The 15,240-nt window shown below is 49.4% G+C and overlaps 1 protein-coding gene across 2 annotated transcripts; it reads left to right on the top strand.

The window, feature by feature from the left end:
* Positions 1–227: 227 nt before the first annotated feature.
* On the top strand, positions 228–14,866 carry PXMP4 (peroxisomal membrane protein 4). 2 transcript variants are annotated; one of them, XM_003831811.5, is made up of 4 exons: positions 297–630; positions 5,651–5,713; positions 9,637–9,835; positions 12,485–14,866. In XM_003831811.5, exons 1-4 carry the CDS (start codon positions 518–520, stop codon positions 12,746–12,748), a joined length of 639 nt encoding a protein of 212 aa, XP_003831859.1. In that variant the 5' UTR covers positions 297–517; the 3' UTR covers positions 12,749–14,866. The 2 variants fall into 2 exon arrangements, with proteins under 2 accessions (XP_008955437.1, XP_003831859.1); XM_008957189.5 differs by lacking the exon at positions 9,637–9,835 and having other exon boundaries at positions 228–630.
* The last annotated feature ends 374 nt before the right edge of the window (positions 14,867–15,240 follow it).

Genomic DNA, 15,240 nt, shown 5'->3' with positions numbered 1-15,240 from the left:
GAAGCCATTGAGGGGCCATGTGACTGACACTCTGGGAAGATTGCTATGGTAAAGGATATCCCAGTCAGAACTATCTCGCGTAAAGATGGGGCCCTGCTCCTCCCTGTATCATCACCTGTCGCCCATCCCATCTCTAAGCAGGGCCACTCCTCATTCAGGAGCCCTCCTTCCAAGTACACGCCTCCTTCCAAACCCACTCGTGAATCCAACATGGCCCAAGGGAAAGTGCCTTCTGATTGGACAAATCGTGTGTGTGTGTGTGACCTTGGGCGGAGCCCACTGTGATTGGCTACAAGCTTTCCTTTCTCTTCCAGTCAGACAACTATTTCGATGAGTGCTATTGTCCCATGAGACAAGTAAGCTCTCTGATTGGTCTTCCATGCATGAGTGACGCAGAAACAGCCTATAGACGCCACGAGTCGGCGGCGCTACCGAGGGGCTGTGGGCGCGCAGCTGGAACCTCCGGCTGTCAGTGCGCTTACAGTTCCTCACCCCGACCCTGCGCGCAGCCCGCACTATGGCAGCCCCGCCGCAGCTAAGGGCTCTGCTCGTAGTCGTCAACGCACTGCTGCGCAAGCGCCGCTACCACGCTGCGTTGGCCGTGCTTAAGGGCTTCCGGAACGGGGCTGTGTGAGTGGGGCCGTCGGGCCGGGCTGGGGCTGAGGGATGTCCTGCCTGGGGTCAGAGGCGCGAGTTCGAAGTCCGATGCCGCGGTGCTGTTTGCCCTGGAGCAGTCCTCGTGTGTCTCTAAGTCTCGGAGGTCACCATCTGTGCAATGGGAGCTGGATTTTGGGTTGCGCGCCTTCCCAGCTCTGAACTGGGGCTCCCACTGCACATTTTCTGGGTCTTCCAACCTTTGCAGCCTGGCCCTCTTGCTTTGACTCCTCCCATGCCAGCTTCTGTATCCCCTCATTTGGGTTCAGTTCACCTCGCCTCTCTGTGTGCCTTTGGGCCTCAACGGCCTCATCTGCACAATGGGGAACTGGACTCTGGCCTCTAGCTGGCAGGCGGATGCCTCCTGTCTATTCTGTCCCCATGAAGCTTGCCCATGGGCTTGCATCCTGCTTCTCACTCCTCACCTGTAGGACTCCAGCGCTAAGTCCCATTCGGCTCAGGGGGCTCCTGGGACGTGACAATGAATGTAAAAGAAGCTGCAACTATCCTGGCATCTTACCTGCAAGAGAGGTCTTGGGGTCATTGCCCTGGCTGGTGCCTAGAGGGGAGCTCAGTCTCCTTTAAACCTAGTGCATAACAGCCACCATTTATTGAGGGCCTATAGTGCCAGAACCGGGGACAAAGCAGAGAACAAACCAGAGAAAGTGGTTTGTGTCCCCCAGAATTGGCATCCTAGTGGCAACGTGGGATGGTGGGAAGGATGTGGATGCCTTGGCTTGAACCCTGGCCCCACCTACCCATGTGATCTGGAGGAAGTCATTTAGCCTCTCTAAGCCTCAATATCTGTAAAATGGGCATGGTACTAGTACTTATACTATCAGGATTGAGTCAATATGTGTGAAATGCTTAGCACAGGCTGGCCACGGTGGCTCACACCTGTAATCCTAGCACTTTGGGAGGCTGAGGCAGGCGGATTATCTGAGGTCAGGAGTTCGAGACTAGCCTGGCCAACATGGCAAAACCCCATTTCTACCAAAAATACAAAAATTAGCCGGGTGTAGTGTCACATGCCTGTAGTCCCAGCTACATGGGAGGCTGAGGCAGGAGAACTGCTTGATCCCAGGAGGTGGAGGTTGCAGTGAGCTGAGATTGTGCCACTGCACTCCAGCCTGGGTGACAGAGTGAAACTCCATCTCAAAAGGAAAAAAAGAAAGTTTCATGAGGCCATAACTTTATCTATTTTGTTCCTTGGTGTATTACTAGCACCTGGTATTTAGTAGTTTCTGAAATATTTATTGAATGAATGAATAAGTGTGCAAGATCAGAATTGCCATTGTCCCCATTTTCCAGATGAAAAGGCTGTAGCTCAGAGGTAGACCCATTGCTCATGGCCACAGCACTTGGTCACGGTTGGAGCCGGGATTCAAACCCAAGGATGCCTGGCACCAGTGCCAGGCTCTTGGCTCCCATGGACACTCAAGAGTCAGGTAGAACTGGTTCCCACTGGGTCTGGCCAAGGGCATATCCTTGATGTGCCCTGAGATAACATCAGTAACCCTTTTGCCAAGTTTTTTTGTTTTTTTTTTTTTTTTTTTGAGATGGAGTGTCGCTCTGTTGCCCAGGCTGGAGTGCAGTGGCGCAATCTCGGCTCACTGCAAGCTCCGTCTCCCAGGTTCACACCATTCTCCTGCCTCAGCCTCCCGAGTAGCTGGGACTACAGGCGCCCACCACGACGCCCGGATAATTTTTTTGTATTTTTAGTAGAGACAGGGTTTCACCGTGTTAGCCAGGATGGGCTCGATCTCCTGACCTCGTGATCCGCCTGTCTCGGCCTCCCAGTGTGCTGTGAGCCACCACACCCAGCCTTGGACACAGGTTTGATTCCAGTCTTTTGTTTTTTCAAACAAGCCTGCAGTGAACATTCATGTATATTTGGGGAGACAATAGTATGTGGCTCATGACCATTGTCTCAAGGAGGCTGTCAGGATTTTTAGACCTTGTAGCCTGGTAAGACCAGGGTTGGGTACCTGGAGAACTTAGTCAGGGATAGGGGTAGGGGTGGAGGTGTCCAATAAAGAAGAGTAAGAAAAGAAGAGACACTAATATTGATTGACCTAGGAACTTTTATATGTGCGTAACTGCCAAAAGCCATTCTGTAAAATGGAGAATACCTTTTGTTGATGGGAAAAGGGAGGTTCAGAGAGGTTAACTAATTTATCCAAGTTCACATAGCAAAACATGGCAGGGCTTTGGCACCAAATACCACTGTCTTTCTACTATTCATCTGAGTATAGTTAAAACAATGAAAGTAAACATGGTCTTGTTCACGTCATTCCTAGATCCCTAAATGAGGAGGGGAAAGGAGGGGTGGGGGAAGAGGTTTGAATCTTAAAAAGAGGCAATTATGTAACAATTATGTAACATTTAAAATATTTAATAATTTTAAAAGCAGTACTTAATCATAGATAATTCTGGAAGTCTAGAAAAGTTTAAAAAGCAAGCAAAAATAAATTATATCTATTATATATTCCTCCAGTGCAGTGGGCATTGCTAATAACAGTAGCATATTTCCTTCCAGTTTTTTATTTTATTTTATTTTTGTTTTTGAGACAGAGTCTTAGTCTGCTGCCCAGGCTGGAGTACAGTGGCATGATCTTAACTCGCTGCAGCCTCTGCCTCCTGGGTTCAAGAGATTCTCCTGCCTCAGCCTCCCGAGTAGCTGGGATTACAGGTGCCTGCCACCACACCCAGCTAATTTTTGTAGTATTTTTAGTAGAGACAGGGTTTCACCATGTTGTCCAGGTTGGTCTCGAACTCCTGACCTCAAATGATCTGCCCACTTCAGCTTCCCAAAGTGCCAGCCTTTTTATAAATGCATTTTTACAAAGTTGAGGTCCTTCTTTGTATAATAGTTAGAAAGAGGTACATTTTGAATAGGTACAGTGTTACCTAACAGCTGTTTTAGGGAATCTGTTAACTTTAAGATGAGCTAAGCTGAAGACAGAACCTTCTAGAAATGACATTGTCATGGGTAAGGGGTGTTCTGGCATCGGTCAGTCAACAGTTATTTATCAAGCACATGTTATATGTCAGGTACCATGTGGGGTGCTAGGGACTATGCAGATGACAAGCCAGACACACTCCCTGTCTTCACAGAGCCCACAGTCTAGCACAGGAAAGAGATCATTATAATAGAATAAATACTGAATAACCGAGTCATTAAATTGGGAAGATGAAGTGCTGGAGAGAAGTTTTGGGATCTGTGGCAATGAAAAATTGCTCAAACCTAGGCTGGAGCATCAGGAGGCCTTTGCAGAGGGCCCAGCTGAGACCGGAAGGCTGAGGGAAGGTGGCTGGGGAGGAGCACGCCAGGTAGTAAGAACTGCCAGGCCAAAGCCAGGAGCAGAGAAGAACCTGATGTGTCAGATGCAGTCCAGGAAGGACAGTGTGGCTGGAGCAGCAGAGGAGGGCCCTGGGGTGAGATAGGAGCAGTGAGCAGGGGCCAAGGCTGTAGCACTTTCAAGGCTGCAGGGAAGAGCTTGGAATTTGTTCTGTGAGTAGTGGAAAGATGTTAGAGGATTTTAAGCTGGGAGTGATGTGATGAGATTGATGTTTTTAAAAGATGAGACTGCCCGTGCAGGATGGCTCACACCTGTAATCCCAGCACTTTGGGAGGCCGAGGTGGGCGGATCACCTGAGGTCGGGAGTTCGAGACCAGCCTGACCAACAGGGAGAAACCTCGTCTCTACTAAAAATACAAAGTTAGCCAGGCATGGTGGCACATGCCTGTAATCCCAGCTACTCGGGAGGCTGAGGCAGGAGAATCGCTTGAACCCGGGAGGCGGAGGTTGCAGTGAGCCGAGATCACGCCATTGCACTCCAGGCTGGGCAACAAGAACAAAACTTCGTCTCAAAAAAAAAAAAAAAAAAGAGACTGGCTGCAGTGAGAACGTCAGGATGGAGCAGAGGGAGCAATTCCACAAAGCCAGTTGAGCAAGGATGGTGGACCTTTTACATGTACCATCTCCTTCCATCAAAATTATGGGGCGGGGCACAGTGGCTCACGCCTGTAATCCCAGCACTTTGGGAGGCCAAGGCGGGCAGATCACCTGAGCTCAGGAGTTTGAGACCAGCCTGGCTAACATGGAGAAACCTTGTCTCATACTAAAAATACAAAAATTAGCCAGGCGTGGTGGCACGTGCCTGTAATCCCAGCTACTTGGGAGGGTGAACCAGGAGAATTGCTTGAACCCGGGAGGTGGAGGTTGCAGTAAGCTAAGATCATACCACTGCACTCCAAGCCTGGGCTACAGAGAGAGACTCTGTCTCAGAAAAGAAAAAAATTACAACCAGTCCTCTGAAGTTTAACATCCCTTTTTGAGGTGAGTGGATCAGCTGAGATCAGGAGTTCCAGACCAGCCTGGGCAACATGGTGAAACTCCATCTCTACTAAAAATACAAAAATTAGCCTGGCATGGTGGCTGGCGCCTGTAATCCCAGCTACTTGGGAGGCTGAGACAGGAGAATTGCTTGAACCCGGGAGGCCGAGGCTGCAGTGAGCCAAGATTGCACCACTGTACTCCAGCCTGGGCGACAGAGTGAGACTCCATCTCAAAAAACAAACAAAAAACATCCCTTTTTATGCTGAGCATGATGGCACACACCTGTAGTCTCAGCTACTCAAGGAGGTGAGGCTGGAGGATCGCTGGATTCCAGGAGTTCAGGGCTGCAGTGAGCTATGATCGTACCACTGCACACCAGCCTGGGAGACAAAGTGAGGCTCTGTCGCTAAATAATTAAAAATAAACATCCCTTTTTATGGTGCGGAAACTGAGTCTGAGAGAAGTTAAAGGACACGCCTGAGACCATACTACCAGGAAGTATCAGAGCCAGGATTTGCATCCAGCATGATTTCCCCTCCCAAAGTGGTGTTAGAATTTGGGATGGGGGGAGAGAACAAGGGGTCAAAAGGACAGCCCAAAAAGAAAGTGCGACACAGTGACATTATAGTAACTGTTTTCTTCTGTTTCTACAGCTATGGAGCCAAAATCCGGGCCCCTCACGCGCTGGTCATGACCTTTCTCTTCCGGAATGGCAGGTACACATCCCTTAAACTGGGAGAGAATGTGGTCAGCCCTCAGTGCCAGGACAGTCGTAATAGCTTCTTAGCTGGGTCTACCCTGTCCCCCCATCACGCCTTCTAAAGTTCAACTCTTTTTTTGTTGTGTTTTGTTGTTGTTGTTGTTGTTGTTGTTGAGATGGAGTCTCTCTCTGTCGCCCAGGTCAGAGTGCGGTGATGATCTCGGTTCACTGCAACCTCCGCCTCTGGGGTTCAAGCGATTCTCCTGCTTCAGTCTCCTGAGTAGCTGGGACTATAGGCACCCACCACCACACCTGGCTAATTTTTGTATTTTTAGTAGAGATGGAGTTTCACCATATTGGCCAGGCTGGTCTTGAACTCCTGACTTCAGGGGCCTTCCACAGTGCTGGGATTACAGGTGTGAGTCACCGTGCCCGGCCCTAAAGTCCAACTCTGATCCCATTATCCCTGCTTGAAAACTCCCTGTGCCCTCCAAGGAAGCCCAGCTTCCAGGCCTGGCCTTCAGGGCCTTCTGCAGTCTGGCCTCAGCTGACCCCCGTTGTGTCCACCCTGGCGTGCCTTTGGCACACAGAACTCGCTGCCATTCCATGCACATGCCATGTGTATAGCTCCACCTGCACACATCTGCTCACGCAGCACCCCCGCCAGGAGTGCCTTTGGCTCGCACTCCACCTTTACTTCCCTCCTGGCAATCCAGACCAGTTCTCTGAGGATCACTTCCTCCTCAAAGCTCCCTGATCTCTTGTCTCTCGCTGAAGCATCTTCACCTTCCTGTCATCTCCCGTAGCTCTTCCCTCAAGGCACTTCTCAGAAAACAGGTTGCGGTCTAGTGTTTAATGCATATAGGCTCATGTGGAACATACAGGAATCATGCACTGGCAGCCTCCAGGCCAAATCCAACTTGCAAGATGTGCTCATTTTGTATTTTTATCTTATTTATTTTTTTCTGTTTTGTTTTTGTTGTCCTCCAAGTCATTTTTTGAAAAACTGAACTCATGTGTTCATTCAGCAGATATTTATTGAGCATCTGCTATGTGCCAGACACTGTTCTAGGTACTGGGGATACAGCAGTGAACAAAACGGACAGTGACTCCTGCTGACATTCTAGCAGGGGGTGGCAGAAAATAAACATAGTAAGGAGAGTCTGTGGTATGTTAGAAGGTGCTATGGTTATGGAAAAGCGAAATTAGAGCAGGGAAAAAGGGAAAGGGCATCAGAAGTGCTGAGGGGACAGGTTGCAGAATTAAATAGGGAAGGCCTCTATGAGAAAGTGACATTGGAGTAAAGACTTGAAGGAGACAGAGTTGTCCAGGTGGATATGAGGGGAAAGAGTGAGTGTTCCAGGCCACGGGCATAGCCAGTGCAAAGACCTTGAGATAGGATCCTGCTTGATAAGTGTGAGGAGGCTGGAGCAGAGGGGCTGAAGGGGAGAGAGGACAGAGAGGCGGGTCACAGCTTGACCTGGGTTGGTCCTTTCCAGCTTTGGGTCATAGAGAGGAATTTGGCTTTTCCTTTAAGTGCAATGGGAAATTGTTGTAAGATTTTGATCAGGGCTGCATCATTATTTGACTTATGTGTTAACAGCGTGAGAGTTAAGAATTTGCTGCTAGGCCAGGTGCAGTGGCTCACGCCTATAATCCCAACATTTTGGGAGGCCGAGGTGGTACACTTGAGGTCAGGAGTTCGAGACCAGTCTGGCCAACATGGCAAAACCCTGTCTCTACTAAAAAATACAAAGATTAGGTTGGGCACAGTGGCTCATGCCTGTAATCCCAGCACTTTGGGAAGCCGAGGCAGGCAGATCACGGGGTCAGGAGATCAAGACCATCCTGGCCAACATGGTGAAACCCCGTCTCTACTAAAAATACAAAAATTAGCTGGGCGTGGCGGCACACACCTGTGGTCCCAGCTACTCGGGAGGCTGAGGCAGGAGAATTGCTTGAACCTGAGAGGCGGAGATTGCAGTGAGCCGAGATTGCGCTACTGCGCTCCAGCCTGGGCCACACAGAGTGAGACTCCGTCTCAAAATAAATAAATAAATGAACAAACAAAGATTAGTCAGATGTGATGTTGCACACCTGTAGTCCCAGCTACTCGGGAGGCTGAGGCAGGAGAATCGCTCAAACCCAGGAGGAAGAGGTTGCAGTGAGCCCAGATCATGCCACTGGACTCCAGCCTGGGCAACAGAGCTAGACTCCATCTCAGAGGAAAAAAAAAAAAATTGCTGCCAGGTTAAGAACAGATTGGTGTGGGGGGAGGGGAGCAGGGCCACCCAAGGGCAGAAGCAGGTTCCCTCCAGGAGGCTGTGGCAGTGATGCAAGTGAGCGAATGTCGGGCTTGGACCTCAGTGGTGCTGGTGCAGGTAAGAAGAGTGGTCAGTCTCTAGACACATTTTGAAGGCAGGGTTAGTGCCAACATTTAAAAACTGGTAGATTCCACATGGAAATCCAGCTTTCCTGCCTTAGAACTGGCAACACTGGGGCCTGTGTTTGCGTGGGGTGAGAGCCAGCTGCTCCCGGCTGTCCCCAGTCACCTGGAAGATTTCCCCGTGGACCCTCTCACTCATTTAGGGTCTTTGTCTAGCCTTAAAGAGCACCTGAGTTTGCCATTCCTGAATTGGGAGGAGTAGACTCTGCTCCTTCTCTGTGTTATCCTTCCTGCCCCCTAGTGATTTTTTTTTTTTTTTTTTAATTTTTAGAGACAGGGTCTCTGTCACCCAGACTGGAGTGCTGTGGCACAATCACAGTTCACTGCAGACTCAAGCAAACCTCCTCCTTCAGCCTCCCTTTAGTAGCAGGAACTACACGCGTGTGCCACCACACCTGGCTAATTTTTTCTATTTTTTATAGAGACGAGGTCTCATTATGTTGCCCAGGCTGGTCTGGAACTCCTGGGCTCAAGGGATCTGCCCGTGTTGACCTCTCGAAGTGCTGGGATGACAGGTGTGAGCCACTGTGTCTGGCCTCCTAGTAATTTTTTCTTTTTTTAAGGTAGAGTCTCTGTCGTCCAGGCTGGAATGCAGTGGCACCATCTCAGCTCAGCCTCCCAAAGTGTTGGGGTTATAGGTGTGAGCCACTGCACCTGGCCTCTAGTGATTTTTAAGAGATAAAAAGAATAGCCTCCTCTATTTAAATGTTCACTTCTCAGGATAAAGACCAAACTCAGCATGGCCCCACTGTCTTTGCCCTGCACCCTCCCCACAAACTCTCTGGTTCTCTGCCCATGGCCACGGTGGCTTCTCTATGCTCCTTTCCTCATACTCCCTGACCCTTCTCCGGGCGTGGCACGTGCTGAGCCCTCTGCCTGGGATGCGGCTCTCCTCCCCTCTTGACCTCCTCATCAGGAAGATCCCAGCGCCATCTCTTGTCAAGGTCAAAGTTCTTTTTGTGATTATTTATTTAACATTTTCCTCTCCCAGTAGATCATAAGCCCCTGAGGGTGGTGAACAGATCTGTTTCTTCTCAGAATCGTACCCCCACATCCAGCACATGGCAGACACTCACTCCTTCACATGTTTACTCAAAAAAACATTTATTAAGCACCTACTATGTGCCAAGCCCTGCAGATGAACAAGCCAGATCCAGACACCACCCTCCTATAGCTGCTACTGGGGTGAGGGAAGATAATAAACAAGCACATAAATGTCGGTTGGTGACCATGGCTAGGAAGGAAAAGAAAATTAGGGTCAGGACAGGATGTGATGGGTATTCTGTTCTGTAGGGTGATCAGGGAGGGTCTCCTTGGGGAGGTGGCACTGAGTCAAGGCCTGAATCAAGGGAGAGAACATGAAGGGTAGAGGCCGGTGACTGAATGAGCATTACTCCGAGCTCCTTGGCTGGTTGTTAGGCATGCCCAGTGCGTAAAAGCCCTTTGGGGCTGCTGAGCCTGCACTCATGGCAGGGGCACCTGTGTTTGTGCAGCCTCCAGGAGAAGCTGTGGGCCATACTGCAGGCCACATATATCCACTCCTGGAACCTGGCACGGTTTGTGTTCACCTACAAGGGTCTCCGTGCCCTGCAGTCCTACATACAAGGCAAGACCTACCCAGCACACGCATTCCTGGCGGCCTTCCTCGGGGGTATCCTGGTGTTTGGAGAAAACAATAACATCAACAGCCAGGTAAAGATCCTCCCGAGATGGGGGTAGTGAAGGGGGCGTGGTTCAGCACAGAGGTGGGGGTGACAGAAGGGGGCGTGGTTCAGTACAGAGGTGGGGGTGATGGAAGGGGGCGTGGTTCAGTACAGAGGTGGTGACGGAAGGGGGCGTGGTTCAGTGTAGAGGTGGGGGTTGGGGAAGAGGGCTTGTTTCAGTATAGAGGTAGGAGTGGGGGAAGGGGCGTGATTCAGTGTAGAGGTAGGAGTGGGGGAAGAGGTGTGGTTCTGTATGGAGGTAGGAGTGGGGGAAAGGGCGTGGTTCTGGATAGAGGTGGGAGTGGGGGGAAGGGCGTGGTTCATTGTAGAGGTGGGAGTGGGGGAAGGGGTGTGGTTCTGTATAGAGGTAGGAGTGGGGAAAGGGCGTGGTTCCGGATAGAGGTGGGAGTGGGGGAAGGGCGTGGTTCTGGATAGAGGTGGGAGTCGGGGAAGGGGTGTGGTTCAGTGTAGAGTTATGAGTGGGGAGAGGGATGTGGTTCATTGTAGAGTTATGAGTGGGGACAAGGGCGTGGCTCAGTGTAGAGGTAGGAGTGGGGGAAGGGGTGTGGTTCAGTGTAGAGTTTTGAGTGGGAGAAGGGCGTGGTTCTGTATAGAGGTAGGAGTGGGAGAAAGGGCGTTGTTCAGTGTAGAGTTAGGAGTGGGGGAAAGGGCGTGGTTCAGTGTGGAGGTGGGAATGGGGGAAGGGGCCTGGTTCCGTGTAGAGGTGGGGGTGGGGGAAGGGGACGTGGTTCAGTGTAGAAGTATGGGTGGGTGAAGGGGCGTGGTTCAGTGTAGAGGTGGGGGTGGGAGAAGGCGTGGTTCAGTGTAGAGGTGGGGGTGGGGAGGGGCATGGTTTATTCTAGAGGTAGGGGTGGGTGGAGGGGCGTGGTTCTGTATAGAGGTGGGGCTAGGGGAGGGGGCCCTGGTTCTGTATAGAGGTTGGGGTGGAGGTGATTAAGATGATAAGCTCTTGGCTCTTTTGCATGTCTGAATTCTGTGACTCACCAGTCCCTCTGTGACCTTGGGAAGGTCACTTTCCTCTCAGTTTTTCCATCTGTAATTTCATGGTTCCCAAAAATCAATGCATGTGCTGCTCTCTGGGGCAAAGATTGTTTTTAAAAATCACTCTGTAGTGAAATGAGGAAAAAAATGACCCTGAAGTAAGGTTTTCATAAAAGAAAACTTAATACACTCTAAAAACTCTCATTCTGTGACTTGTCCTTTTTCTGGGTTAAACTTCGCTTTTGTTATGAAATGATGATGAATAAGAGACTAAAAGCTAGTCGTTGGGTTTTTGTTCTGTTTTGTTTTTGTTGAGACAGTCTTACTCTGTTGCCCAGGCTGGAGTGCAGTGGCACGATCTAGGCTCATTGCAACAACCTCCACTTCCCAGGTTCAAGCATTTCTCCTATCTCAGCCTCCCGAGTAGCTGGGACTACAAGCGCCTGCCACCATACCAGCTAATTTTTGTATTTTTAGTAGAGATGGGGTTTCACCATATTGGTCAGGCTGGGTCTGAAACTCCTGACCTCAGATGATGCACCCCCTCTTGGTCTCCCAAAGTGCAGCGTGAGCCACCACACCTGGCAGAATGCTAGTTGTTTTTTAATGTTCTTTGGCAACCTGAAAAGTTGGCAGCCTCTCTCTACTTGCCTCCCTCAAATTTCTTAAATATTTTTAAATTGTAAAAATAATTTTTAGGCCAGGCATGGTGGCTCATGCCGGTAATCCCATCTCCATTAAAAATGCAAAAAAATTAGGCATGGTGGCGCACACCTGTAGTCTCAGCTGCTTGGGAGGCTGAGGCAGGAGAATCGCTTGAACCAGGGAGGCAGAGGTTGCAGTAAGCCAAGATCGTGCCACTGCACTCCAGCCAGGGTGACAGAGCAAGACTCTGTCTCAAAAAAAAAGAAAAAAAAAATTTTACCATTTTTTAGCCATAATTTTTATTGGCTGTCACATATAATCCCAGCACTTTGGTAGGCTGAGGAGGATTGCTTGAGGCCAGGAGTTTGAGACAGCCAGGGCAACAGACCAAGACCCTATCTCTAAAGTTTTTTTTTTTTTTTTTAACTACATCCAAAGTAAGCTGAAGAAAAGAAGCAATAAAAATAAGTGCAGAAATCGGGCCAGTGCTGTGGCTCCCACCTGTAATCCCAGCACTTTGGGAGGCCAAGGTGGGCAGATCATCTGAAGTCAGGAGTTCAGGACCATCCTGGCCAACACACTGAAACCCTATCTCTACTAAAAATATAAAAACTAGCTGGGCGTGGTGGGCGCCAGCTATAATCCCAGCTACTCCGGAGGCTGAGGCAGGAGAATCACTTGAACCCAGGAGGTGGAGGTTGCAGTGAGCCGAGATCCAGTAAGCCCACTCTAGCCTGGCCGACAGAGCCAGATTCTGTCTCAGAAAAAAAAAAAAAAATTAGTACAGAAATCAATGAAATTGCAAACAGGAAATCAATAGAGAAAAGGACCTAAACCAAAAGTTGATTCTTTGAAGAGATAATTAAAATAAATAAACCCCTAGCCAGGCTCTCTAAGAAAAAAAGAGAAATGAAACAAATTATTAATATCAAAAACAAAAGAGGAACATCACTATTGATCACCAGTAATTCCCATCATTCCCTCTTTGCAGATCAACATGTACCTGTTGTCACGCGTCCTGTTTGCCCTGAGCCGCCTGGCTGTAGAGAAGGGCTACATCCCTGAACCCAGGTGGGACCCGTTCCCGCTGCTCACTGCGGTGGTGTGGGGGCTGGTGCTGTGGCTCTTTGAGTATCACCGATCCACCCTGCAGCCCTCGCTGCAGTCCTCCATGACCTACCTCTATGAGGACAGCAATGTATGGCACGACATCTCAGACTTCCTCGTCTATAACAAGAGCCGTCCCTCCAATTAATGCAGCCCTGAGGTGTCTGGCTGTGGCTCAAGATTTGGCCCCATGCAGACCCTCCCAAAGGATACTGCCTTCTCAAGATCATAGGCCTCAGACTCCAACTGGTGTTATCCCAGGGTTCCGTTTGCTGAAGTAAAAACACTGATTTTAAGATCCCAGTGGGTACCTTTGTATGGTGGCACAAGTGGCCGAATCAGGCTGAGGAATCTAGGGCTTGGTTCCAGCTGTGCAGCTGACTTCTGTGAGACTGGGGCCAGCCACGCTACTCTCTAGGCCTCAGGGGTCATGGAGCTCAGAGGAGGGCCCTGAGGTCTCTTTCCGGTGGGTATGTTCATTCTTCAACTGTTCTTATGTCACAGAGGGCTCCTTGCTGGTGGGCAGTGGGTTGTAAATACTTTTTAAAAAACACTAAGTTCCTTATCTCAGATGCTGTTCTACTGGAGAAGTTCTAGATTCCCACTGTCCAATAGAAACACGTGAGCCATATATGTAATTAAAATGTTTCTAGTAGCTGCATTACAAAAAAGAAGCCTGGGCACTGTGGCTCACTCCTGTAATCTCAGAACTTTGGGAGGCTGAGGCAGGTGGATCACTTGAACTCAGGAGCTTGAGACCAGCCTGGACAACATGGTGAAACCCAGTTTCTACAAAAAATACAAAAAATTAGCCGGGTTCCATCACCTGTGGTTCCAGCTGAGGTGGGAGGATCACTTGAGCCTGTGAGGTCGAGGCTACAGTGAGCAAAGATCACGCCACTGCACTCCAGCCTGGGCGACAGTGAGACCCTGTCTCACCAAAGAAAAAAAAAAGGTGAGATTAATCTTCACTATATATTTTAACACAAATTTCTAAAAGTTATTTCAACATATAATTAACATCATTAGATATTTTGTACTCTTTTTTGTATTACGTATTCAAAATTGGGTGTATGTTTTGCCACCCACATTTTCAGGACCCAGTAGCCACATGTGGCTAGTGGCTGCTGTGACGGGCAACACAGATATGGAACACTTGTATCCTCACAGATTATTCTAGTGGACAGTGCAGATCTAGAGCTAGAGGACATGGGTTTGAGTCCCCACTCCCCCACTGTGTAACCTTGGGGAAGGTTCTGGACCTCTCAGAGCCTCAATTTTCATAAAATGAGGATAATCATAATGCCGTGGTCCTCACTGGACTTGTGCAACTACCACTGATGTGCTACTAATTACTTTCATTTAGTGCATTCATACTCCCACTTGGGTGTTTTCCACATATTATTATTATTTTTTTTTTTAAGTAGCGACAGGGTCTCGCTCTGTCACTAGGGCTAGTCTCGACCTCCTAGCCTCAAGCAATCTTCCTGCCTCAGTCTCCCAAAGTGCTGTGATTACAGGCATGAGCCACTGCCCCTAGCCTGCACATATTATTTTTAAACCATACAGTGGCCTTGCAAATGTGTGTTTTCGTCCCCATTTTACAGATATAGAAAGTGAGGGTCAGGCCAGGTGCAGTGGCTCACGCCTGTAATCCCAGCACTTTGGGAGGCTGAGGCAGGAAGATAACCTGAGATCAGGAGTTCTTGACCAGCCTGGCCAACATGGTAAAACCCCATCTCTACTAAAAATACAAAAATTAGCCAGGCATGGTGGCACGTCCCTGTAATCCCAGCTACTCGGGAGGCTGAGGCGGGAGAATCACTTGAACCTGGGAGGCAGAGGCTGCAGTGAGCTGAGATCGCACGACTGCACTCCAGCCTGGGCCACAGAGCGAGACTGTGTCTAAAAAAAAAATAAAAAAAGAAAAGAAAAGAAACTGAGAATCAGAGAGGAGAGTAACTTGCCCAAGGTAATACAGCTAGTATAACAGCCAAATCAAGATTTGAACTCAGATTCGTCTGATTTCAAAGCCCACGTTTTTTCCAGTGCCTTGTTTCAAATTTAGAAACCTAAGCCATGCTATGCAAATGTTAGCTCATTATAGGATATGGGCCAGAAAGGGGTACACATTCAAATGCCCACAGGGGCCTACAATGACATAGTGCTATGCGATGAGGAGTGATGGGGACATGGGGAACTGGAGACTTGTGTACCAGTCTGATTTTTTCTTTTTTTTTTTTTTGAGACAGAGTCTTGCTCTCTCGCCCAGGCTGGAGTGCAGTGGTGCGATCTTGGCTCACTGCAAGCTCTGCCTCCCAGGTTTACTTACACCATTCTCCTGCCTCAGCCTCTGGAGTAGCTGGGCCTACAGGTGCCCGCCACCACACCCGGCTAATTTTTTGTATTTTTAGTAGAGATGGGGTTTCACCGTGTTAGCCAGGATGGTCTCAATCTCCTGACCTCATGATCCACCCACCTTGGCCTCCCAAAATGCTGGGATTACAGGTGTGAGCCACCATGCCTGGCCAAGTCCGATTTTTTCAAAACCACGATCCTGGACCAGGCACGGTGGCTTGCACCTGTAATCCCAGCACTTTGGGAGGCCGAGGCGGGTGGATCACCTGAGGTCAGGAGTTC

Source organism: Pan paniscus, chromosome 21, assembly GCF_029289425.2.
Source record: "Pan paniscus chromosome 21, NHGRI_mPanPan1-v2.0_pri, whole genome shotgun sequence".
Taxonomy (NCBI): Eukaryota; Metazoa; Chordata; class Mammalia; order Primates; family Hominidae; genus Pan; species Pan paniscus.
This window is presented reverse-complemented; position numbering and strand designations above follow the sequence as displayed.

Excerpts from the sequence above, each read along its gene's own strand:
- PXMP4 (XM_003831811.5), top strand. The coding sequence starts at position 518 with ATGGCAGCCCCGCCGCAGCTAAGGGCTCTGCTCGTAGTCGTCAACGCA. Across the intron at positions 631-5,650 it reads GGCTTCCGGAACGGGGCTGT|CTATGGAGCCAAAATCCGGG; the intron begins GTGAGTGGGGCC and ends CTGTTTCTACAG. Across the intron at positions 5,714-9,636 it reads TTTCTCTTCCGGAATGGCAG|CCTCCAGGAGAAGCTGTGGG; the intron begins GTACACATCCCT and ends GTGTTTGTGCAG.